The sequence below is a fragment of the Anabas testudineus genome, chromosome 24, assembly GCF_900324465.2.
Source record: "Anabas testudineus chromosome 24, fAnaTes1.2, whole genome shotgun sequence".
Taxonomy (NCBI): domain Eukaryota; kingdom Metazoa; phylum Chordata; class Actinopteri; order Anabantiformes; family Anabantidae; genus Anabas; species Anabas testudineus.
Window position 1 is genome coordinate 13,648,834 of NC_046632.1, and position 26,475 is coordinate 13,675,308.

The window sequence follows — 26,475 nt, forward strand, 5'->3', positions numbered from 1 at the left end:
ACCTACATAACCCTACTGTACCAGGCACAGCTATGTTTCCTTCCTAAAGAGGTTTACCACGAAAGCAGGGTTGGTGCCCCCTCTCTGCTTATCGCTCCAAGGAACTTCCTTACTGTACAGAGGATGTGCGTGTGGAAGTCTTCTTTCTGCTCATCTCCAACCAAGGTTCACTGTGCTCATCGAAGGTGGTGGGTGGGTGTGCTAAGATGGCAAGAGAACTGAAATGGAACTCCCAGATCTTACCGCCTACATGCCATTCCCTCATGAAGGCACCAGTTCTTTTTAGTCTGGCTATTTGCCTTCTCCATGTCAGCATGATAGTCAAGCTTTGTGTGATCTGCTGTGACTCATTCGTCATTCTGGAGAGCACTGATGTTGCTCTTATTTCTTCGCAGATGCAGGAGAGAGCGAGCAGTGTTCTGTTCCTTTAGATAAAAGTATGCAGCGCTCCTCTAAAGGCTGATGACTTGCTTACTTCCTTGTAGCACTTCTGAAAAAATGTGATGTTTAACACTAAAGTATGTTGTGGATATGTGAAATCATTCAGTGGTATAACAGACATATAGTATTTTACTGCATTAAAAGCCTGTGCTTTCCAACTAGAGAGCTGTAGTCCACAGCTTTCCTCAAATCTAGTACAGCTCATGTTTACTAAGAACTGAGTAGATTAGTAATTGAGGTTCTGTTCTAGAAATTAGAAATTCTCATTAATTGTCCTGCAGGCACTAGTATATATCTTTACAACATAGATTTTCTCAGCAGTAAGTTGTATGATTTGTACGATGTGTCTGTATTTTTTTTTTTAAATACATTTTATATAGTGCAGTTCAATTTTTGTGTTTGTTGCTTACACCACAACTCACAAACCTCAGACCATCATGGGCTAAAAGTAACATCTCAACAAAAGAGTACATGGCTGAGATAAGGGCCAGTTAATAATAACAGCAGGGCAGAGGGGAGCAAATGCATTAGAACTGTAAAGACAGCAGAAGAATGTCTTGGCACTTGTTGTTTTGTTTGCTATCAAATGTGCAGTTTTTGACCACCAGTAGTGCTGTGGAACAATGTTGATTTGCATGGGGCACAGATACAGTATGTTTGGATTTTAGGACAATTGGCGAGACTGTAAGTAAAGAATTCAAAATGTTTTTTTAAGAATCAGCTTTGCATTAATTGAGTTGTTAATTTACCCAACAACAAAGATTTCAGTTTCTAATAATACTTCAAGTGCTATAGTAAATGCTGGTTGTATACTAGAAAATGAAATGTGCTCTAATAAAAGAACCTGGCTGAACACATGCTATCCTGAATGTGGCATGAAGACATGCCATTAGGACAAGCTTTATGTTAATTTCACCTTGGTGTATTCATGCCAGTGTCAGTGTTCATTCAAAACATGGTGTCCTATCATGTAGCAAACATTATGTGATGTATTATACATCAGCATTTGCTCACATCAAAGAGAATTTTAGTGAATGACTAAATGTGTTATCCACTGCGGACCAATTTGGTCTAATGCTAAAAAGAATACATGTCAGAGGTATTTTTCACAGAAAAGGCTTTGTTTCTTACATGCTTAGTGTGCTGCTGTCCATGTCCATTCTATTGCATTAAGTACAAATGAAGTTATGCTACACTACACCCTTTCTTGTATATATGATTAAGGTAATAATTTGGTTCATCTCCAAGCAGCACAAAGACAGATGATGATGATCTGTAATCTGTTGCATGGTGAGTGTATCTTGGCTGTAATGATTGTTGACAGTATTCATATTGGTTGAACACTTTGCTATCTCCTGGTCAAAACACACTTAGAGTGTCCGATTGAAATGTCAAGGCCAGACAGTGAGCGCAGAGATGCAGGAGTTGTTAAGTAAATGTAATCATATAATTCTTAATAATTCAGAGAGGACACAAGATACAGTGGCTTCAGAAAGATGACATGAGACATCTTGTCTTTCTTCACAGTAATATTATGTAGATGCAGATCAGCTCAAGCGTTCTAACATACAGTTTGAACTGTATATACACCTGTATATGCTTTTCTAAACCTTGTTCAATCTATCCCATTTGCCACAAGTGGACTTCAATCAAGTTCTCCACACATCTCAGTGGTAATTAAAGCAAATTAGATGCATTTGACCACAGTTTGTAGCACTGCAAAGGGCATGAAAGTACAGTTGCTTCACTTTGAGGTTTTAATTTATTAACATTTACATTGGCACAGGCTGGCAAGCAAAATATGTAATATAAGGAGAAAAACATTCAAGGTTTATAAATCTACAACACATAAAGTAAAGGTACTTCCTTTAGCCACTGTATGGTATGATATAAAAAGTCACTCTGAATGCAATATTGTTGTTCCACCTTTCAGTACTTTCCTGCACAGCTAAAATGCATTGCTTTCTGTTTTAGCTCATCTTGATGGGTTGGGTATGTTACCTGATATCTGCTGTAGTGCACTAATGCACTTTCAGTTTTATTGACCAAGGCCATTTAGTGCTTGACTAAACACTGTATATTTGTCCTTCTGAAAGAACATAAAGAACAGAACAGATTAGTAAAAGTTTTTAAAAGTAAAAAAAAATCCTCTGATGTAACTACACAGTAATCCTACAGGGTATGACAAAACTATATTCTTTTGCATTTATCTTTTTACAGTTTTGAGCTATTCCTTTTTCTTGGTCAGTAGGGTGCAGTGCAACAGCAGTGTCCCAAAGTTCAGAATATAAAGCTGAACCATAAAATGCCCAGGAGAGCTCAGAGCAACTGCAGAGAAAGATGATATTCCTCTGTGGGTACATGTTTTCCATTACACATAGCTGCTAAAGAAGGGTATAGTTCATATTATTGCAATACTTGCTCAGACTGTTGTTTGTTTTTTGAGTCATAGTTCTTATTTGCCAATTGATAATCAGTGGTTACTGGTGTAGTTAGATCAGATTCTACTTTGTGTACATAAATATTAGATTTGACAATTGGTATTATATTACTGTCAGACATTTTCCGAGGCATATGATATGTTTTTAGATTGATTTTCTATCTTCCAAGGAGCGGCAGCAGGTTTCTCTTCACACCAGTGCGGTATGGATTTAAACTCAGAACATCAGATTTGTAATCTATTAACACAAACACGAAAACATGCACTATTATAGTTTAGAAAAAGTAATATGGTTAAATTATCACATAGCTGCATCATAGCTACATCTAATATGTACATCATTCAAATATTGATTTGCAAATCTAGCATTCCAGTTTCTTTCATTTTGAAATATGAAGCAGTCACCTAACCCTGGCTGCCATCCTCACTTTGTCACTTCTGTTTCTAGGCATAAAAAGAATCTTCTTTTCAAATTTGGCTTTAGAGAAACCTTGATGTTGTACAATTTAGCTTCTGTCTCACACTGTGTTTTGAATTAAACTGCAACCATACTATTCTAACATCCAACCTTGTTCTCTTTCATATACTGTACAGTTACTTCGGAAAATATTCCAGCCCTGCACACTTTACTGTTATAAATTTAATTAAAATAAAATGAATAAATTAGCTATTTTCCCACCATTCTATTGCCAAAAATGCATAACATGCATTTGCATGCAGAGGATTGGAGAATGGAACAAAACCATTCTTAACTTGAGGGATTTCTTCATCTGTTTCCATATACAGTTATTATATTCAGCCTTATTTTAGTGCCTCTAATATCCTTGCCGCAGTTGCCAGGGCTATTGATGTGTTTCATGATGTAGAAAATGTGCTTTTATTGTACTGTTGCTCTGTCACATTCCCTGGGCATCTCTGATCTAATGTGGTGTCGTAGGTTTCTCTGCAACAGCTGTGATGCTTGGCTGTTGATTTTAATGGAAGAGATGAAACCCAGCCTTTTCAGTCATCAGGACCTCAGCAGTTTGTTTGTAGTCTTGTCGTCAACCTGGTCTGTGAAGTTACTGATTCTTACTTTAAGCACTTTCGTACTTAGTTTCATGTTTTGATGAATTAAGATTATGCATCAGGTCTATGCTTAATGCTGAATCTGTCAATTATAACCCTTCAAGCTATGCAGGAACTCAATACTTCTCTTACTTACTAACGTCTAGATATTTTTGGCGAACTCTACCATTGACTTAAACCAGTGTAATTTCATGCTGCCCGTCTTGTAATTTAGAAATTCTGCTTGAGTGAAATCTTGGGTTTTTTAATTTTCAGCTCCTGGAAGGCAGCTTCACATCCCAGGTCAGCCACGAAGTTGATGGACTTATCTTCCAGCCATGTGGGGTAAGCTTCCAACTATGTATGACTCTATTATGTCTATCATTTTTGCAGCAATTTGACAGCACCAGTAACACTGTCTCTTCTTTTTTTACCTTGCCTAATATTACTGAAATGATAGAGAATGAACAACTGAGAAAGGATGTGGCCCTTTCACCACAATTGCCCCTCTATGACAGTCCTCAGTATTCCCTTTATTTCCAAGGAGAATGGAAATTGTTGTGGCTAACTGTCCCTGGCTCTCCTGAAACAGCCTGTGAGATAGTTCTACCGGTTGATAGGACACTCGGGCTTCGTAGACCATAAACTGTCAAACACCATAAAGTGTTGGACATCGATTCTGTGCTGCCTTAAACGGTTGGTCCGATGTGACCAACCAGACTTAGTTTGAGAAGTAAAGTGAAGCCAACCTTTTGACATTTTTCTTTGCACCTTCTTTCATGCACTGTTAAGCTTGTAACACTAGCGCAGCATTGGTTCGGAACTGATAGGCCGAACTAGAATTGAATTTTTTTCTGTACATACCTGATACTTTCCATTTTGGATTCGGTTCTAATTTTTAACCAAGTTTTGGTTCCCAACTCTATCAGCCACTACCTTTTTTTTTCCCTACCAAGCGGCAACATAAGAAATTAGAAACGGCACGTGGTAGTAACAGCTGGCCATTACCACCCAAAATTTGTCTCTCTCTCTATCAGTCTTGTCCACTGTTATTGTAAAGTAAACCACACTTCTATATAATTTCATGAACGCATCCCTCTCTATAAGAGAGTGCAATAAACTAGACACATGGCAGTTTGTGTTACGACAGAAATGGCCTTGGTTGGACAGCAGAAAATAACTTTGGTCTATGCCATTAATATTATATCTTTACACCTGTAATACACTCAAAGACCCAAATTCAACTGGGTTTTACACGAAGTATTATATTGTACGTAACATAAATCCAGTAGTATGCCAGCACACCTTTGAGCAGGAAAGGGAGTAATAGCAGCAATACATTTGCATGACAAAGAATTGCGCAGTCTCTCATTTCTTCAGTTAGGTTTATTTTTTAGACATGTGCTTTGACCTTTCTGCCTGGGTTGTGGCTTTAAGCACAAAATGAATTTTAATCCACTAATGGCATTGCAGAGATTTTTTACCCCGTGTGATTGTGATGCTTTGCTACCTTTCTTGTATTCCCCCTCAGTGTCTGAGATGGTTACCAGGATTGCTGTGAACCTTTTAATGTTGCCAGTTTTCACGGGACAGAATAAGCAGCTTAAAGTCTAATTATAAAAATTCCACTATCAGGAGTACAGTATGGAGGCTACATTGTCCAGAGTATGTTGAAATTTTATAAATTATATCGACTAACGCTTAAGTTGGATTAGTTAAAATCGAGGCAGTCTAAATAAGGTGTAGTATTCCAAAGTACTTCTCAGCACCTTGGGTTATTAAAGATGCTAATTTATGAAGCTCAAATTATAATTCTAATCATAACTATACAATTTGTTGATTCTGTTTGAAATTCAGAGAAGCACAGAAAAAAATAGTGCTGTGTTTCTTTCCTTGATTCAAAACTTTGGTTTATAATCTATAAGCTTTCCAAAAAGCCAAAAGTAATAAATAATAAATAATCTCAAAAGTAGCTTTAAAAGGTGTTATAAGACAAGGAACAAGGGACATTTCACTAAATACTAAAACTAACCATAATAAATAATAATAAAATGTTATCTTGCAAGTGCTTGCTAGGAGCACAACTTGTAGAAATATTACATTACTATGCATTGTTAGTATGAACAGCTTTTTTTATATGCTCTACTCCATCCCCTATTTAATGGATTTGATGGAAAGTGACCAGGTGCCCCATTAGCACCTTGGAAAATTATTGGTATTGTTTTAAAAAAAATAATATTCACTGTGTTTCTCCCTCGTTGTTGTGTATTGTCAGCTCTTCACTCCTCATTGGGTTTAGTAAATTGCTATAAAGTAATTTTCACACAGTGTATAACTTTGACCACAGCCTTTCCATTGCTACATTTCCCAAGATATGAGGAATAAAATTTGGCAGATGCAGGTTTACACATCTGCACTTTCTCTCTCTCCAAGGAGACTGAACTTGGTTAATTGATCCGTCATTTTTGATAAATCCTGAACCATAAATGTCTTATTTGTGTGGATACGTGCTTTTAAGGCGTTTGGATGTTAACCAACATTTTGGTTGTTTCATGTGAAAGTGCTGCATTTTTAACCCAAAGAATGAGTTATGTTATGCTAATTAGATGGAGTTTTCTCATTTAAACAATTAATTTTTTGTTAAGAAAATTGTACAGTGTATTTGGGGGAATGTGTGAAAGTTATGTATTTCTTTAGAGATATTTTTAGGAGGCAGTATGGAGTTTCCACATTATACACAATCCTTTGTGTAGAAAGGTTGCTGTTTTTGGTGCAGCCAGCCATTGATTTAGGTTCATATTATCTGCTGCCTTTGTGAGTTTGATTGATGATGAAAAACTGGTCTAGAGAAAGGTGTTCGAAGCACAGAGGCCCTCTGGATGTTTGGATGTCTGTGCCAGTTATTGGACCTGTTGTGGAAATTGCAGCAACACCATCCATTTCTCAGTCATGGATTAGGAACCAACTATCAACCAGGATTTGTCATTTGTTTTAGCAAGTGCCTGTTTCGACATGATCAATGTTCCACAAGCAGAAATAGAATCAGCTGGGCTAAATGTGCAAATATTCTGTCAAGAGAACTGATTGCGTTGACAGGACATTGTTCAAATGAGTCAAGTTTTGTCGGCAGGTGTCTTTTTTCATCCCCCTTATTGTAATTCTTGCTTTTGAATTGGGTGGAAAGCTGTGCATGATACACAGTTGATTTAAAAAATTACCACCATTCGCAGAGCTATTCCATGTGTCCAGTCTAGGCTTTATGTGTCTGATTTGTGATCAAATCACCTCTCGTTAAGATGTTCAGCAGTTTCATAAATCTGACAGAAGGCAGAAGGAAAACTCTTGAATATCAGCAGCTGGTTCCTGTCTGAACAGCCGCTCAAACAAACAGGCCGGGTATAAAAAGCTGGCAAGCCTAATGTGACTAAATGATGATGCAAATAGTCGGCCATCTGATGTGAAATTACAACAGAATATATTATGTAACAGTGTCTTGCTTTACTTTCCTAATACAGTGCCTGCATTAAACAATTAAACAGAGATTTGTTTTATGACTCTGCCATAGATGGAGTATCTAAGCAGAAACATAACAAAGGATTTTTATAAGAAACCAACAATAATTACTCAGACTACATTAGATTCATTTACATGACTCTAACCACAGTGGCCTGGGTATCGTGTCAACAGACCCTATGTGCAGTTACATATAGCAGCAGAAACAAAGTTAAAAAGTAAAAACGATCTTTAACAGCAACAGGCCTGCTGATACAAAGGTAACATAAACAATATAGCACCTAAAATGCAAATATTAATAACCTGAAAACTTTCCTGAAAATTGATTTAATTTTCAATAACAAATTGTTAATTATTCTTATGTGATTGTCTGCACCAAATAAAAATAGTTCAGCACAATAATAAATGGCATTAAAATACTATGTTCCAAGAGGTAATTAAAAATCTACAGCAAAATATTAAGGAATGAGCCAAATATGAAGGCGAGCTCCAATAGCGTTTCTTGGAGTTTTTCCAGTTGAACTGTCGCTTCTTATGAGAAAAGATTTAATAAAATGTTTGAAAATGAATGTTATGAAATCAATTGTGTGACTGTGACTTAGCAATATAAGGTATTTATGGTTGCCATTAATCTGTTTTGTCTGCAGGACACACCAAAAGACAGTCACCAATAATGAGCTGTGCATAATCAGTGCATTTGCACACCACCCACATTATTCTGGTCACCTTGCAAAGAGGAATTGTGTAGTTTACTGAATTAATTGACTTTTTAAAATGCATTTACTTTTTTGACCTTTAGCTTGAATTATTGATTGACACTGTGGCTCTTATTTGAGATCTTGTTGATATGCCAGCCTATGTAAATAAGACATTATTTATAAGGGATGGGGAGTAGTGAAAGGTAACACGTTGAGCTGTGAAGAAGCTCTATGTGTCACCATTTTCTTCATCTATAAGCACATTTTTATTTGAGGCATTGTTTTTCCCCTCTCTTTAATTTACCTTTATTATCAAGGATTCAAAGTTGTTGCCTTTTGTCACCACTCACATGAATTATGCACTGTTGAGTGCGCTTCCCATCCAAGTCATCTGGGAGTGGCTGTCTATTAATGCTCGAGCAAACATTTGGGTGCATTAATGCGAGTGACTCTTCAGTTCTTGCACTGTTGTTACCGTTAGCAAGGCCCAATATAGACATCTAGCTTTTAGCACTGATTGTCCATCTTTGGTTTTAACAACTATTGGAAGCATTGCCTTGAAATTGAAGGCAACGCATTCATATATAGATATTCAACCGACACTCAGAATGAAAGGTGATTACTCTGGCAGTCCCTTGATTTTCCATATAGTATATAGCAGCATTATTTAATAGTAAACAATATACATAGTAAACTTGAGCATGTCAGCATTGTAATTAATGTAAGTGGAATTAGGTTTGGGGTCCACCTCTACCATTTTATGCAGCTATGTTTGTTTTGATTTATGATGCAAGGACACCCTTAACATCCTATTATAGCTATATAACATTATTGTAAGCTGGCATGAATATAACACACAGTAACTCTGTATTCATTATCTACAGATGTCCTGTGTAAGTTTAGGTTTTCAAATCAGTTTTGAGGAAGACAACTAACAACATTGCTAAAGTAAGACACAGATTTTTTCTTCTGTTTAAGACTTCATTTTATAAGCTCATTAGTCATTACAAATTTATTAAAGGCACATTCACAGCAGTTTACTGCAAATGCAGTACAACAAACAGTACAAGCAACAAGCTTACATAAAGAGCCAGTAGCACTGCCTCACATTGAGATTGTTTCCCAAAGTCATTGATTTCTGTCAACCTTTACACCAACCAGTGCAATGTTAATCTCCTCTTGTGTGAATTGGATTAGGGTGGTCTCGGGGTTAATCTCAGCAGGGTCTTGCTGCTCTGAATGTCCATTAATATTAGCACAAAGGTTGCCACTGCAGCTCACAGCCACTGGGTGTGTTATCTTTCTCAACACATGGTGCCCTTGAATATGTTTTCTTTGTTTAGGGAACAGCACAGATTTTGAATTTATAACAGAACCATTGCCGCAGATGGCAGAATTGCTTATGGGAGAGCACTCCAGATGGTGATCTCTGTTCAAAGAAGACTTTTTGTTCCCTCTTTGTTTGAAAAATTTTAGATCTTCTCAAAAACCCAAGTCGGTACAGAAGATGTGATTCATATCAATTTTAGAGCCAGTGAAGTTGAATCATATTGTGATTATCTGAGACAGATATGTGAGTTTGTGAGGCCACATCATTGGTTATTGCACGTTTTATGTGGTTCATAAATCAGTATAATCATTTTATGTGGGCTTTGCTATTCTTCAGAGTGTCTATGTGTCATATCTGTAGACCATTTACTCAAGATTTACTCCTTAACCTCCCCCGCTTCTGTATTCCTCAACCCTGTTTATTCGGAGACAAATCTTTTATGTCAGTGCACCATTTTTGCTCATTCACACCAAAACCCTTCAGAAAAACAAACACATTGACTGTACACACTGTCAGTGTAACTCATAGAAACAGACCAGTCTATCTAAACTATACCAAGGGGAGCTTTTCTCTGGGGAACAGATTTATTGGACTTGTCCAGCCTTTTGTCTATAATCCGCAGCACACTTAAACAAGTCTGCCTTGGAGCAAAAGGCTCTTATTGAAATGAGACTTTAGAAAACAGTGTAATCAAAGGGCTTATCTTAAATCACACACTGCATCAAGTTTCTTTTTCTTGAATCGAATTAAATGTTTTACATTTACTAAGCTTGTCTTTATTGTGGGTATCTTCTGATATTATTTGTCATATCCACTACATCTGTTAATAATGGCATGCATACAGCTGTCAGCCTTTTGATGTTGAACATGAACCGTCACTGCAGTTAGATATTGACAAATCTTTGCTTTATTTAAAGCTTTCAAATGTTTGAGCAACAGTTAATTTAGTTACCATTAGTTAACTTCTGACTAATGTCTCCCAAAAGTCAAAACATTTCAAAGAAATAGTGAAGGAGAGGTTCAGTATTCATATCAGATAAATCTAATAAACTAGAAACACTGCGCCAAATTTTATTCATGGCAGCTTTTACCTACAAACCTCCATATTGAACAAGCAATAATATAAATATTATTTAATAACATTATGTATTAATGTTCCCCTCAGGGTGTTTACTTTGGGGGTCCTTTAACTTTTTATATGGCGCCATCATCAGCTCTAAAATTGGCTTTGGTTTTCCATCAACCTTTAAGGTCAGCTTCACCAATTGTCAACTTGCTCCTAATTGTTTGACTTTGGGGACTACATGCACATTAATCAGACTCATCTGGTTGCAAATACAACCAAGGTTATAGTTTTGGTCAGCCTGCTCTTCCACAACTCATGGTTGCTATGATGACTGCATTAATGGAGACTGAAGTGTCAATCAAATAAACTAATGCCTGCCGGGATGTGTCTCAAACAATCCAATTTCAGGCACTGAAGTGGGTAGTTAAAAATACAAGATTATTATTTAGTAAGACCTGTCACGTTAAAAGATAAACCAGTGCATATCGTGATATGCATTGGTTCCTTTTTTAGTTAGATTTTTTTTTGTCTTCCACGAACACCAGTGGTTTTGAGGGAATTGGTTTTTTTTTTAGGTCAACACCAGCTGAAATATTGTATTTAAAGCTCACAAAGAATTTTACATACATTTAATCTTTACAGAGTCTCTGTTAAAAAGACCCATTATTCTATATTTGCAGGAAGTACTCTATAAAGAGTAGCTGATGTTTTAGTGTTCTGCATTGTTTCCCTCCTTAAAGTTTTAGGCACAATGAAACTGACAGGGACCCATTTCTTCCTGTGGGAATATGGATTGTACCAGATCAAATATACCCTGGCTATTTCTAGACTTTAAAAGGGTAACAAATCTCTGATCTGCAGCCGTTCAATAACTCGTCACATTGTCTCTTTGCTGTTCTTTCCCTAGATTTTTCTTTTTCTTTTCCTCCCCCCATTTCTTTATATTGACATTTGATGGGCTACAGCTTGGTCTTACTGCCTAACCCTGTCAGTCGTAGCTTCATCAGAATAGCATCCCTGAAGCTGCCTGTCTAATAACCTCTCTGACACTGTAAAGAACAATTAATGGTTGCTTTGATAAATTATCACCTATTATTTAAAAATCTTTGGGTTTCTTGAGAAGCTGGAATGAGACATTCATGCTTAGGCAAACACTGTGCCTGTGTTGTTTTGTGTCTTGCATGTTTGGGTTTTTTGATGTAGTTGCTTGAGGAAGTTATAAAGTTGTAGATGGCAGTTTTTTGGACTACTTTTGGACTTATTTTTTACATTGGTCACCAAAAAACTAAAATGGAAAACTGCAGTGTCAGCCAACTGCTGTTTGCTCACATACTAACACATTTGCAGAGTGCTACTTTTGCCTAAAGTCATGCCATTCACGATTTGAAGCTGACGTATTATATTCATAATTCCTAAATGAAAGGGCCAGAGTCCAGTAATCAGAGAAAAAGAAAAATATTTGAAATATTAGAAAATGAATTCAATAAATAACTGACAGATAAAAATTAGTTGTGTGTTCAACAATATACCAATAAATATGACCTATGTTTTTCTTTTTCATGGAAGTTGTTGACCAGGATGATCCCCTAACCATAGGGATGCACAAGGTTTCCTCAATACTGATGTTATTAGCTCAGAATAGTGTGATAGATTTGAAAGGGCAGATTCACAACGTTTCACATCCTCTAAAAACAGTCAAGTGACCATAGTTTGTCTCTATCCATTTATACAAATATGTTCTTGCATATTTTCTAAGACAGTTCAAATAATGCATTTGCTGTTCATTAATCATTACCATTAGTTGTTTGTCTTGTTTTTTGTCATTTATTCTTTACATTTTAGTTTAAAGTGTGCACTTCCATTAGTTTTTCCCCAGCCTGACAGTCACAGTCTCTGAATTTCTGACTTGAAACGGAAGGCAATTGATATGCAGTGGAACATCATTACATGAAAATGAATTTGATATATGAGAGATGTGTTCCTGAATGCAAGGTCTGGTTTTAAGGTCTGTTTTGCTCTTCAAAAATAAAGCTTTTGTTTTGTATGTGCAGTTACTTGTTGACAAGACTAACAATCACAATGAAAGTGCGAGTGCTAGGAATGAATTTGAAGGACGCCTCTTTATTTAATCTGCAGTCTGAATGGCTTTCATTTGTATGTTGCTATGGTTCTGCAGGCGTGGATTAATTTAAAGCAGACTTCACTTTGGACAAAGATCCGAAGATACCAAACACCTTTTAGCATTCAGCCTCAACAAATGCTGGATTTTCAAATATTGTAGATTTTTTTAGGGCTAGCAATGTTGGTACTGTTCTGTCGTTTTACTACAATAAAGCCACACATGCCTTACACAGTACAGTTTGGCTCTTCAGAAGTTAGTTTCTTTTTCTATTTTATTCAGCCCGTTTATGAAATATTTTGGTCAACATTTGCTTTTATTTATTTCAGTTTTCACTGGAACTTCAGAAATGAAACAAGTCATTTTACAAGAGGTTGTTTTGTGCAGCATAGTTTAACTAAGTGCATTGAAGACTGTTCCATTCTACACCCATGTTTTGAGAAGAAAAGATGTGCTCAGACAAGATTTTTCAAAAGAGACATGAGAGACTCTTTTGCTGTTCTCTAGCTAACTGCTATGAATACCCTTTGTAGAGTGTTCTGGTTTCAAAGGCACGTGAAGGCCACCTCCCACACAAAGAGCTCCACCATGCACATCTTGGAACACCCTACACTGAAATGACAAATTCAAACCGTTCTTGACAATAGATTAGTATAACTTCCTAGTGGTTGACCGACATGTATGTATGTATGTACAGTATATATATATATATATTTTTTAATGGCCACTGCCGATCTTTAGCAACCAGGAAAGCCGATGGCCACTTTATAACACAGCTATGGTGATGGTGATGATGTTGTTTTTGTCTCAAATAAAATGCAACATTAAAACATTGAAAATACCACATTACAAACATTTAGAGATGCTATACTGAACTGCTACTGTAGTGAGAAAGGGTCACATGTGCTACACCCTGTACCCCTGTGCATGATGTGTTAGCTGTGATTTAAAATGTAGGAGTCTCACAAAATGTCAAGGAGACTTAGTTTAATAGGTAGTTAGATAAACTGTTTTGTTTAGGTTTTTCTTGCTCTTATTGCATTTTCGTTACAGCCATAAAGTAGTCTCTCTCCCTTACCTAGACTCCCTCAGTTCTCCTGCCTACTGTCTTGTGGAGGAGCTGAGCTCCACCCTCAGTCACGGAGATAAAGACACAGAAGAGAAGCTGCAGGCAGACACACCATGTCTGTATTTTCAGATTTGCCAATCTCATTCACATAGTGCAAGTACAATCAAACCTTGTGAGTCAGTTGCACTAGTGCACCAAAAATAATTTTGCACATTGATAAGCAGTAATTGACAGGGTCCCCATGTATTATTTGGTTTGTTATTATTCTGAAGGAATGACCACAGACATTAGCTGATTCAGATTATTTAAAAATACGAAAAATCGTCCAATCAACCACTTGACCACTCCAACGTCTGTGATATATGTTTTTTAAGCTGCCATCAGTTAAGAATTTTAATCCAATAATGATGCCCACACAGAACATTACATACAGTAAATGTACTGTGCACACTAACTCCCCATTCACAGATACACTTGACAAGGTGCGATTCATTGTAAATTGAGACTAGGAATTATATGGTGGGTGTATAATTCCTAGATATACTTTAATTGACCCTGAATTGATTGAAAATCATTAGGTAGACAATGTCATGATTGCTATTCAGCAAGCTCAGCAGCTTGCCAAACTCGGAAACAAAGCATTGTGTCTGTGGAGGAGTAGGGTAGGATTTTTGACAAGCAGTGGCACTGAACTTTTTTTGTCCTACCCATCTTTTTTTAAGTCCTGCCATAGGGCTATACGTAGGTGGAGCTAAGAACTGTGACAGTTCAGGTCTTCCTCAGGAATCCTGTCTGTTTCCCTCACATTTCCTTGGAGTAGACTTCTGTTACCGGGCAACCTGACAGTGACAGAATCTGGTCATCTGTTCCCACGTCCATCCATCATGCTTTTACATTCCTCATGTTTCAGTGGAGTAGCTCGGATGTGAACATTTTTACCTTGTTGAATCATGCCGTGTTCCAAGCTTGCAATTTTCCACTTACAGTCGTATAATTTCAAATGTGGAGTACTTGAACAAATTCTTTAATTAGCTCTCTTTGTTTTTGTCAGGAACTTGTTTTCATTTCATAACATTGATCCCCAGAGACTAATTTTTAACCTAAGAGTTCATTTCCAAATCATGCTGCTCTAGATACCAACAGTGTATGATAATGGAGCCTAATTTGTATGAGAGGTTTCAGTTCATTAAATGTGACAGCTGCTTAAAATTCTGCTCGACTCACAAATTACTCAAGCATTAAGTAAGTCTGCAATGTTTAAGCACAGTGTCATCCTTTGCTGTCTCCATTTTTCCGCCCAAAAGCAGTGTTCATATATACATTTTCCTCAACACATCTTCTAAATTGTGATATTAATTTTTTTTTTTTTTTTTTTGTGCGGTGATGTGTGTCCCTGCAGAGATACAAAGCAGGGAGATGTGATGACATCCTCAAATGGAAGCCCCCCAATCTCAACTCTGTGGACTTTCGCCTCAAGATCACCAAAGTCGGAGGAGAAGGGTAAGTCACTGTTGCCAGGGAAACGCTCCGCCTGATGAATCTAATAGCACCTATCATTTTGTGACCCACTTGAGTACTCTGAGACACCCATATGCACACACACTCACACATGTACAGTGTCTATGTCAAAAGGATGCTTTTTAAAGAAGTCTACTACATTTTTTTTACGTTGATTTTTTTCCTTGCATTTCCTTCTTTGCCTTGGGGTTGTGTTTCTTTTACAGCAGCATTGTTGCCGTGTGAATACGTTTATTCCTTATATCATCTTCACCTTTTATGCATTTTTTTGTCTGCAAGAACTGGAAATTCTTTTTTTATTGTATGCATCTATATGTGTTAGAAAAACTACACTACCGGCCTTCTCTTTTTCTGTCATTTTATGTTTATTATACTCAGCAGTATAAATTATTCAGATCCACTGGTGCTCATCCCAGACTGGAAACGTGACAACTCTGCAGCACAGCAGTTGTAGAGTAGATAGGACAATCAATTTCCTGTGAAATAGTAGAGGCTATTATGTGTATATGGATTATAGATTGATAGATGTGTAAATGTTTTAAAGGTTTTGAAGTTTATTAAGACACTGAACTATTGTATAAACTGGCTGAGTGAGAGGCAAATTGCAAAGCGCTGTGTCTTATTAAGGTAGAAAAGTGCTGCAGGTGCAATCTGTTTTTCCATAGTTGCGTTGTTTGGATTGAATTCAACACCACTGCTGCTAGGTACAATCTCACAGAGCTGCTAACGTGGCTCTAGCCTCACAGGTTTGTTTTCTTTCTGTCATCACTATGCCCATCTCTTTGCTCTGTGTGCTTTACTGCAGTTCAGTCTGTGAGTATTGTCTGAGTGCAACCAAACTGACACATAGTTGTCAGCGTTCTGGTCATGCTCCCTTTTCCTCTGAGAGCCAGGTGACCTTAGTGACTGTCCCAGCTTTGTAGCCATGAGCCTGCCATCATTCACCAACAACAGACTGAGAGGATCACAGTAGGGCACAGTCACTCATCCTACACTAAAACCAGCCAGCAGGCCAGCTAGTCAGCTTCTTGACTCCTCCCTGCGTGTGGGAGAACACAGACGATTATTGTTGCCATTTGTGAACGTTCTGATATTTCCCCGAAAGATGATTTTTGCTGGCAGAGGAGCACTCAGACCTCACTCAGCCTTGGTGTAGGTTTTCAAATCTCTCTTTAGGTACAGTTTGTGAGGGAGAGAGAGGGAGCGAGTGAGACCGACTTGTAAGGAGGTAACAACTGTTTATTCATCAGCCCACACAATCAATCCTTGAGCACGTCTTTGTGTACCACTGAGACATGCAGCCTTGCAAGTTTTATTACCTTTTCTGAAAGCAAGCACAGAGGCAGACAGTGTTTATTGTGAGGAGGGAGAAGTGGAGAAGAGGAATAAAATAAAATGGAAAGATGTAGCCATTCCAGAAAGCAGACACTGAGCCTCCTAAGTGGGGAATTGAGCAGTCTTGCGTATTGTATGGATTCCTTGAATTATGGATAATTGGAGCCAGCATTCTATCTGAAGAGGCAATGCTTAATAGTTGCATTATCATTTGTCAGGTGCACAGTGATATTTAAATATGCAAAAAGGGAGAATGGTTTTGCCCGCCTGGCTTGGATTGGCTCTCCAGAGGCCAGCATCTAGTTGTCTTATTACTGGTCTATCTGCTCTATCTGCTCTGTGGACTGAAGTGTCATTGCAGTATCCCATTTCATAATTTATGAAAAAGGCACACAGACTTCTCAGTCAGGCACTTGGCCTCTAGATAGCACTTGTAGTATCAAAGTTAAGTAAAGAACATCCTTCTCTCGCCCCTGTAGAGTGCTATATGCAACCGTTTTGGGGAAATTCGTCCACATTTTTGCATCATCTATTCAGTGTGCTTGATAGACCAGTTTGCAGCCGCACTTGAATGTCACGATTTTGAATTGTGTTGAATTGGTGTTTCTCCCATTTCTCTTCTTGTTGTTCTCTGTGTAGCCTCAGGATGTGTCATTTTTCCATTACAGTGATTTCATCATTCATTAGTATGTCTGTGGGACTATTTTTCTTGGTTCCTTGAAATACGTTGTTACGTGCTGCTAACTGTATTTTAACCAAGTACCTATTGCTTACGCAGTTTTTTATAAGAAAGAAAGAAATGCTTCAAATAACTGGAGATCAATCTTTTATATTACTACACCACTCTCTACCACTAGGCTAGGTTTTCAACTGTTGCACAGCAACTTTAAGTCACAACTTTGACTTGGCCACTAAAACCTTTAGACCACTGTGGAGGCACAGCATAGTGCAAGGGAGCTTTTATTTCTGCATATAGCATTTCTATAAACTACAGACAGGGATTTGTTGGAGAAAGACAGTCACTGCACTTACAGTGTCATTCACAGCAATTGAATTCAAGGTGTCAAGAGAGTCTGTGCTTTCAGCATTTCAGCCGTCACCAAAGCATGAAAGATTCGGCAGCACAAACACGGACCCTGCTGTCTCCAGCTGGCACAATATCACAGAAAATATGTTGCTTGAAGTACAGCATACACATTTTGTGGATTTGAATTTTCCCACGATTGCACAGTTTTAAACTATTTATTCTAAACAGTTATTGTTTTGATCCTTATTTTTAAAGAGACAAATAGCATTGGATGGAAGAACATGGTATACTACACAAATCTGACTTAACAAAGAGGAAAATACAATATACTTTTTTTATTTATTCATTTATTTTTATTTTAGAAAGATCTGTATGTGCTGAAACAGCAGCTCTGTTGTTGTTAGCAATCATTGCTCAAACAGAGGACAATTAATACAGCAGGTAATTAATACACATTTGTTACACATGCTGAGTGTTAACGTCACTAACACAGTGTATGTGGGATTAGCTCAAAATAAACTACAGTTCTTATGTTCATTGTAATGAAGGAGCATGTGCAATACTGTGACTCACTGTTTTACGTCTTTAACCAAAATCTAACATATAACAAAGGGAACCTGAGCAAACAGAAAAATCCAAGTTTTAAATGAAAACCACCCTCACCTTAGAGTAAAGGTCAGTTATCATGACTCCACCATCCAGTGGATAGTGGTTAGAAGTGTCATCCATGGGAGAGTGGCAATTGGAAAACCGCTGCCTACCCAGGAGAACATAAGCCTCGTTTTAGGTGACCCTTATACCTTTCAGGACAATGTTCTAGGGACTGATAAGTAAAAGGTTGAACTGTTTGGAAGACGGGGGTCCCATTACATCTGGTGTAAACCAAACACAGAATACCACTAAAAGAATATCATACCTGTGGTCAAAGCTTGGAGATGGAAGAGTAATGTTGTTGGGGTGCTTTACTGCTTCAGGGCCAGGGCAACTTGCCATAATGGAAGAGGGAAACATGATTTCTGCTCTCTACAAGAGAATCCCGAAGGAGAAATGCAGGTCATCAGTCTGTGAGCTGAAACTCATGAAGCAAGATAGGGAACCCATGTATAAGAGTAAGTCGACCCCTGAAAGACTCCAAGGGAATAACATTTCATTTTTGGATTGGTTTCATCAAAGTCCAAACCTGAACTACCTATAAAGTTCAGCTGGTATATTTAGGTATTAGATAAACTGTATTTTAAACCTATATATATTATTTTTATTTCCCAGCTTTAAATATCTGAAAAAGTAAAGTATAAAATACGCACAACAAGAGAAGAAATCTTGACTATATTTTTTCTGTATCATATACTCCATTCTCCTAAAATTCCATAGGCAGTGTGCAGTGATGGTGTTTGACAGTGACAAATATACTCTAATCATGTGAAATAGTATCTCATATTCTTTGTTTCTGACATTAAAGATATCTGTGGTTTTCCGATGTTTATTTCCTCCGTGGATTCATAAATCATTTGACACGTTGTTTGGCTGTTACAGGTCTGATTGCGTGCTGAGACTACGGTGACATTTAACAACTTCATTATTGTTTTAACAAAAAGCACCTGCCTTGTGTTGGTCTATTTTTATCACCGCTCTGTGCTTTTGAGGAACATTATTCATCTGACCCCAGCTCGGTGGAAAATTGATGTTGCAGTGTAATTTAAGACAGTGGGACTCTTTCTTTTAAATATCACTCTCATGCATTCAGATTGTGAGTGGATCATCAACTTTACATTGTGAAACAGAAAAAAAATTAAAAAAATCTGTTCTGATACACAGTGGCAAGGAAAAGTATGTGAACCTTTTGGAATTTCGTTGTTTTCTGCATTAATTTCTAATAAAATCTGATCCACTCTTTATCTAATTCAAGAGTATATTATTATAAGTCAAGCTATTTTTTTTTATCAAGTCTGGACTTAAAGAATCCAAAAAAATCAATTACAACTAGACTTATACAAAAAATAAAGTTTAGTTGTAGTCTTTTGACCTCATCGACCAGCTGTAGAGATACGTATTTGTCACGAACGACGTCAGTCAGAGGTATTAATAGAGCCAGTGACGAGAATTGACTTGGTCTTGGCACTGGACAGTGGCCATTACTTCATGGCTATTTGGCTGTCTTAATGTCTACTGCTGCTTCCTTCCTGTGCTAGCTATCATTAAACAAGGGGGCTGGGGTGGATGGAAACGTCTCCAATTTCATCTCCAATTGAAATCTCTGAATGAGGTACATTGAACTATGTAACACACTGCAGTTTGGTTGTGTGCTTTGCTCAATAACCCATCTTACTTTCGATCTAAAATTGGGTAACTAATATGCAACCATGCTTGGATACTCAGTCGGTGGCACATATAAAGGAAGATAAAGTGTCTGGAAATAACAGCGGGCACTTGGGGGGGTGGTTGTGGAGGGAGGTAGGGAGAAGTGTGTGATTAAGACATCTGATGGGTGTGAACTCTGGGTCAAGACACATGTTGAGGGTACTGAAAGAGAAGCACTGCTGTACATATACACCCAAATAATGTGTGACTTAACTGTGCTGAGAGCTCACAGTCAGATCACAGATGGAGATACAACAGTATATAATGCCCCTGACCTTCTGTTCATATTCTGTATACACATCACAAAATTACTATTGCTTTGGACACCGAATGTGTCCATACTGTAGTTTTCTCTGTAATATGAGACACATCAAGCTGTGCAGAGAGACAGAAGGGCTCGGAGAGGTGTAATCTCACAGCAATGCTGTTCTGTTACTAGCTGGAAAATGGAAGTGGAGTAGTGATTTCTTTGCATTCTTGTTACCACTCAGATACTCTCATGTTGAGATCCTGTGCTGAGGGTGTTGCGGGTGTTAACTGTGATCTTTTTGTCTTTGTAGGTTGCTTACACAGACTGTCGGCTTGCTGTACGTTGGCAACTACGACAGGCCCTTTGCAAAGATGAAGGTGAGAAAATCAGTGTGTTGTTCTGTTGAATTCATCCACGTGCCAACTAGCCGCAGCCCCCTGTGCTCCTTCTAGCTTCCTTATTAGATTTTTAAGGCGTTTGTAATTGAGTTTGCCAAGAATTAAAGGAATGCACCAACCATGTAGCAGATTGTGTTTTTCATCATCTGTTACTGTGTGGCACGAAGATACAGCACATAGCAATTTTGTTTCTTTTCAATCTAGTTGTGTCACATGAATCCTTGACCAGACGTTTATTTTACTCAACTGTAGAGAGAACCATGTTGTTATTTGGAAAAAGCGGATATTAGAGACTTTCCTTTATTTCCCTTAAGTTCTTCTTATGTTATAACTTTAATAAGAAATCTTTGCTTCCATTTTCCATCTCAAGAAGTGTTTCCTGTTAATGCAAACTCAACACTCAATCTGTGTTTAGTTGTTCCCTTGATACCTTCACAATAATACAGAACTAATTCTGTAATTTCAGCAATATGTTTGACTTTATTGTTCAGTATAAGGTTGGTGCAATATGTATCCAACTGAAAATATCTGGGTAATTGATTAAACACTGGGAACACTTATATGTCAAACATTCCCTATAGACCTATAGGTACAGATTTCTTGTTCTGTGCACCTGCTGCTTTCTTTTGTTTTACATCATTATTCATTTAATATCTGTGAGTTTGTCGAATCAAACAAAATATTCATTGCACTTTTTTCCTTTTACAAAATACAATACAATATACAAAATATTTATCCTTGGATGCCTTGATATATTGTTAGAAACAATAATTTTACTACATACTGTCACTCTGATTTATTTAATTAATTTTTTCACTTTGCTTAAACGTATTACTCAGTATACACTTACTCATTATTTTCTTGCTTAACTAAAAAATCTGTCGACCTTTGAAATAGTGAAAACTCTTGCTATAGGTTCCCAAAGCTAAAATCACATAGTCATATTGCTTGTTTTATTAAACAAATATGCCACAAAAACCGCTCAGTTACCATTTAGCTATGGTAAATGTTCAAACTTTATGAGATTTAACCATCTTGAAAAATATTTAAAATGAATAATTGGTAAATGAAGCAGTCATTATTGTTTTCTGTTGATCACTAACGTGCAGGCTTTTCAACAATCAGTCACGGTTTAGACTTGTGTTTCTATTCCCTGGTATTGCTTTACCAGATTCCCATCTATCAGACTCTGACTCTGTTACAGAATAAGGTGGACTTTCTGTTTCCTGGTTAGTCTCTTAGGCTCCTCAGGATAATGTGATGGAGCAAAGAGCTGAAGCCCTGGGGTCGTCTTCTGTCGGCTTTCACATAGCTGTTTTTGCTGAGAAATATGTTTTACAGTCAGTCCAACTGTGAATATGCTAAAAAATGGTAATTATATGCTAGCACAGGACATGGCGATTTGTGGATTTGGCTGCCTGAATAATGTTCCTGATAAATCTGACATGTAGTACCACTTTTGAACAGTCTATGTGGCCTGCAGTGCACCACTACAGAGTGGTTAGATTTGGTTTGATTAGATGTACAGTCATTTGAGGAACAAGCTGTCGACAGCTCATTTGAAAGAATCTGGCTGGTGGGTAAAAAAAAAAAAACTTTTCTGTACTTTTTCTGTAATTAGAAAAATGTCATAATCTTCATGAAAACCTGTTTTATTGGCTCAATTCTTCCAATTTAGCTCCTTATTGTTGTAATTCTTTACAGTATGTACTCCCAGGGAGTCTGTGAAATGAATTTTGGAGCGTTAATGATTATTTATCAGCCCAGCCTTTCAACAAGAGCAAAAACTGTGAAAGAGCAGACTGAGTGAAAAGTTTTTGTCTGCTCATATTAGAGACTGTAATAATTCCATTCACTGTTGTTGCCCTGTCGGACTAGCGCTATTTGTTTCTGGCTATTTCGCCCCCAAATAGCGAATCCTATGTTCGAGCTCTGGGTCTGAAGACTTGCCTGAAGTGTTATTTGTAAGCAAACATCAGCCTGTTCACCGTTTTACACTGCAGATGTCGATGTTGTCGAAGATATTTTTACACCACATGACCACATGTTATTAATACTTCTATTGCGTCAACATTATAATGACAGACTAGACACACCATGTTTTGGTTTGACACATGTAACACATGCAGTTCCTGCTGTAGGACTCGAGTTGCTAATAGTTTAGTGTTAAATGTGACGTGTAGTGATCAGAACATAATTTTTGTTTTAATCCTTTTCACGCCAACAGTCCACCCAGTTTTTTGCTTTTGTCGCTTGATTCAACATTCCAGAGGTGTGGAGGTGTGTCCTCCCCCTGTCAATGCACCTGTACGATTCCACTTGCTGTTAGCATTACACTTCACATCAAATGACAAAAGCAGAGGAGTGGTTTGGTCCACAGTTGACTGGAGTACAAGAGCAAATTATAGCACCCATTACTTTTTATTGAAACAACAATTTAAATTGAAAACTGAACCCCTCCAGTCAGTTCATTCTCAGCCTTGACTCGCAGAATGCAGAATTTGCAGATGGTAACGGTAATGGTTGTTTACTCCCCATTTTAATGTACTTTTACTGCTTCATGGACTCTGCTCACGGTGCACAACCACAAAGGGCCTGTGAGAGTATTTCACATTGTTAGTTGATTATCATAAGGAATGATGTTGTCAAGAAAACATCACTTTGATAAAGCTGTACAAGTTTGGCAGCTTCCATTTCACCTGCTGACTGCCAACTGTTTAATTGTATTCAAGTTAATTAAAATTGAATTAAAGTTTCATTTTCTTGCCCACACCTATTGTTTGTTTGACATGTGGGATTAAAAACTGCCCACTGAAAAAAGTAGTCGTGCTGCTCCAAAAACGAATCAGTTAAAATTTTTAAAGGTAAAAATACAATTCTGGAGGCTGGACAGTGCTTGACTGTGCATTTTATTTGGATCGTGTATATTGTTGCAGAAGAAGAAACCAACAAATTGTTGATGTCAGTAAAATTCAGTCTTGATTTGGTTTTTACAAACAAGACATTTGCAACTAAATATATACAAAATGTGCTTTGTTCTGTGCTGTTTCAAATGCCTAAAATATAAACATTTGGGAATTAAGCCGGAGTTCAGAATCTTTGTCTCGCGTTCATCTTTTTTATCTTAAACCCAAAGAGCACTGTAGCTGTAATTGGCCCCAGTCATCACATTGGTCATAACACAGCATTTGAGGAGACTATTTTAACTTTACACTGTTTGAGTGGTGTATATTTCAATAGGAGCTAATATTAATGGACAAAAGACATCTAATGTTTTCTGTTGTATATATGCATGCACATATAAAAATCTAGAACATTAGTTATGATACTGTCCATCTGCTGTGTTGTTCCCTCTGAGGAATGTCCCTGCTTTTTCATCTCATATCCACTCTCTGCTTATGTATTCTTTCTTTCATCTTGTTTCTCATTATTAAAATGGACCTGTGTGCTGCTGTGATGCAGACCTCCGGGCTGGTTCTGATTAAGTCTAGAATGAAACAACAGCAGGGTCAGTCAGGAGAACAATGTCGGGGAAAACAAAACCAGCTATTCGTGGAAATTACAAACTTTAGATGTTTACTCATACGTGTCACCATCACTAAGGAAACCTTTCTTTATGTCTCGGTCACAAGGTTTGAAAGCCAGGTAGTCATTTCTTGTCAATTCTTTTTTGTGATCATGAATCACAAACTTTTATTTTACTGCTTTTGTTGGAGAATAGTCTAACTTTGATATGCAGTTGTCACAAGCTTGTGACTAGAATGTCAGTGGTTCAATCGTCCAGACTGCAGGATTAAAATCCCAGTTGTTCTATGTGTAAATGTGAATAACTGTGTGAATGTGATTTGGTTGTTTCTGCAAAAGAGAGGTACAGCAGCCTCTCATGGAAATACCTTAAGCAAATAAAGTTAAAAGAATATAGTAGTAGTGAAAGTAACTTAAGTCCATGTTGTTGCAGCAAAACATGCTCAGAGTAGGAGACCATGTGAAATTCAGTGTTCAAAATTACTTTTATTGACGTTTATAACTATACTCACGAGACAATGCATAGCAGTACAAAAATACATTGACTCCTAATTCCCATGACAATATAAAATAAACTGTAAAATATGTTAAACCTTGCCATGAACCAAATATAGACGGAGAAAAACAATTTACTCACAAATATAACTGGATTAACCTTTTAGTATCATGTTTTATTCCAGTTGCTACACAAAAAATAGACCTCTTTCACAGAAAACATTTTGACATGAAGAGAAGAATAGGTGTTAATAAAATAAATATTGGCTGAATTCCAATTACCTGCTTCAGTTTCAGGGTTTTGTGTTATGAATACTGCTTCACTGACACTGTCTTTTTCTTACTGGGACACATGAATAGAACTGTGTCCTTGTTAATGTTATTAGTATCTCCTGCAGTTTTCCATTGGCAAGTCAAAATGTCTGCTGTGAAAAGAGCTTGATTGAATCCAACATTATTTTCTTCCTCTGTCAGTATCCAACTGCTGAAGACTGCAGCTTTTTATATTCCTGGTTCCCCTTCATATTTTTCCAAACAAGTCATTGTCACAGTGAAGCACACACAGTGTCTGCAGCTACATCTGTCATTAGGGTTTCTTGGGGTATTGTTTGCTTTCTGTTGTTGATTCAGGAGCAGACATGAAACATTTCTTTAAAAGTTGTGATTTATTAACTGAGAGATCCGGTTCTTTTTTTATAAGTTTTATCAAATCTGAACAAACCACGATGTGAATAGAAAGCAGAAGCACAAAGGCTGTTTCCCGCTGCATTAGTGCAACACTGGCTAATAAAGAGTTCCTCTGCCAAAGTCTCTGATAACTGGTGGCACATGTGTGCTGTCATAATGAGACAGATTTGGACGGATTAAGCACCAAGTGGTAATGAAAAATGGCAGCCAACATGTCACCCTTCACCAGCAGGACGAGATCCCAGCCTTTCGCAGCGCGTCACACCTGCCCGTACCGCCCTTCGGTTTTCTGGCAGCGCATACTGTGTGGAGCTTTAGGAAGGTTCACAGAGTCTGTCGCCACTTTAGATCATCTGTCATTCTTTTCCAAAAACAATAAGTGCTTGATGTACATTATTAGTCATGTACTGTACTATATGTCCTTAATGTGAAATTGTGATTAATTAATTAAGCATGCTAATGAAGAACCAGCATCTCTCTCTTTGGCCAGCGTTCTTTCTCTCATTCTGTCTTCCTTCCTCACACACTTTCTTTGCTTCCTGTGTGATTTCGGCCCCCACTGTGAGCCCAGATGCCCCACGCTCCAGGATCAGACAAGCTCTTACTTTGTGTTTTTTTGCATCTTGCCAAACACCCCGTGCTTTCCTGGCAACAGTTATCACACTCTGATCTTGGCTAGATTACACACTGAATCCTGGAGGTCAGTGTCTTTTGTCTCCACTGTCTCCATACAGCATTTCTGTATGATCAATGCAGTAACAACCATTACATTTGACTGTTTCAGCTGTACTTTTTGCCTCCCAGAAGCTCTGGTTTTTGCATTTTTCAAGTCTTGAGAATCCTCTCGGTGAGACTGTCCCTCGACAAATAAACAACAGATGCTCAAATGTCTTCTTTGACTCATACTTGATCTTCAGTATCGTGTGCCATTTTCTTATTCTTCAACAGTGTTACAGTGTTCTCAGTGTAGAGTTGATTTTGTTTTCAAAGGAGAGCGTGATGTAATAAGTCAGTGATCCTGTGTAGCTCAGTAGGAGGAGTAGGAACTGCTGTTGCACTGCTTTGTTGAAGGCTGCATCATAGAGACACAGACATTCTCACTGTGTGACTATGTGTCTGTATTTGTGTAGAAATACACCAGGTTTAGCCAAAATTCTTA

At 37.6% G+C, this 26,475-nt stretch overlaps 1 protein-coding gene across 1 annotated transcript in view; it reads left to right on the forward strand.

The window, feature by feature from the left end:
- rngtt (RNA guanylyltransferase and 5'-phosphatase) overlaps positions 1-26,475 on the forward strand; it is a 73,499-nt gene that overhangs the window by 41,152 nt on the left and 5,872 nt on the right. The window contains exons 12-14 of the mRNA XM_026341772.1: positions 4,205-4,273; positions 15,123-15,223; positions 20,522-20,588. Of these exons, the coding sequence (XP_026197557.1) occupies positions 4,205-4,273; positions 15,123-15,223; positions 20,522-20,588 (237 nt within the window). The remainder of the gene's footprint in view (positions 1-4,204; positions 4,274-15,122; positions 15,224-20,521; positions 20,589-26,475) is intronic.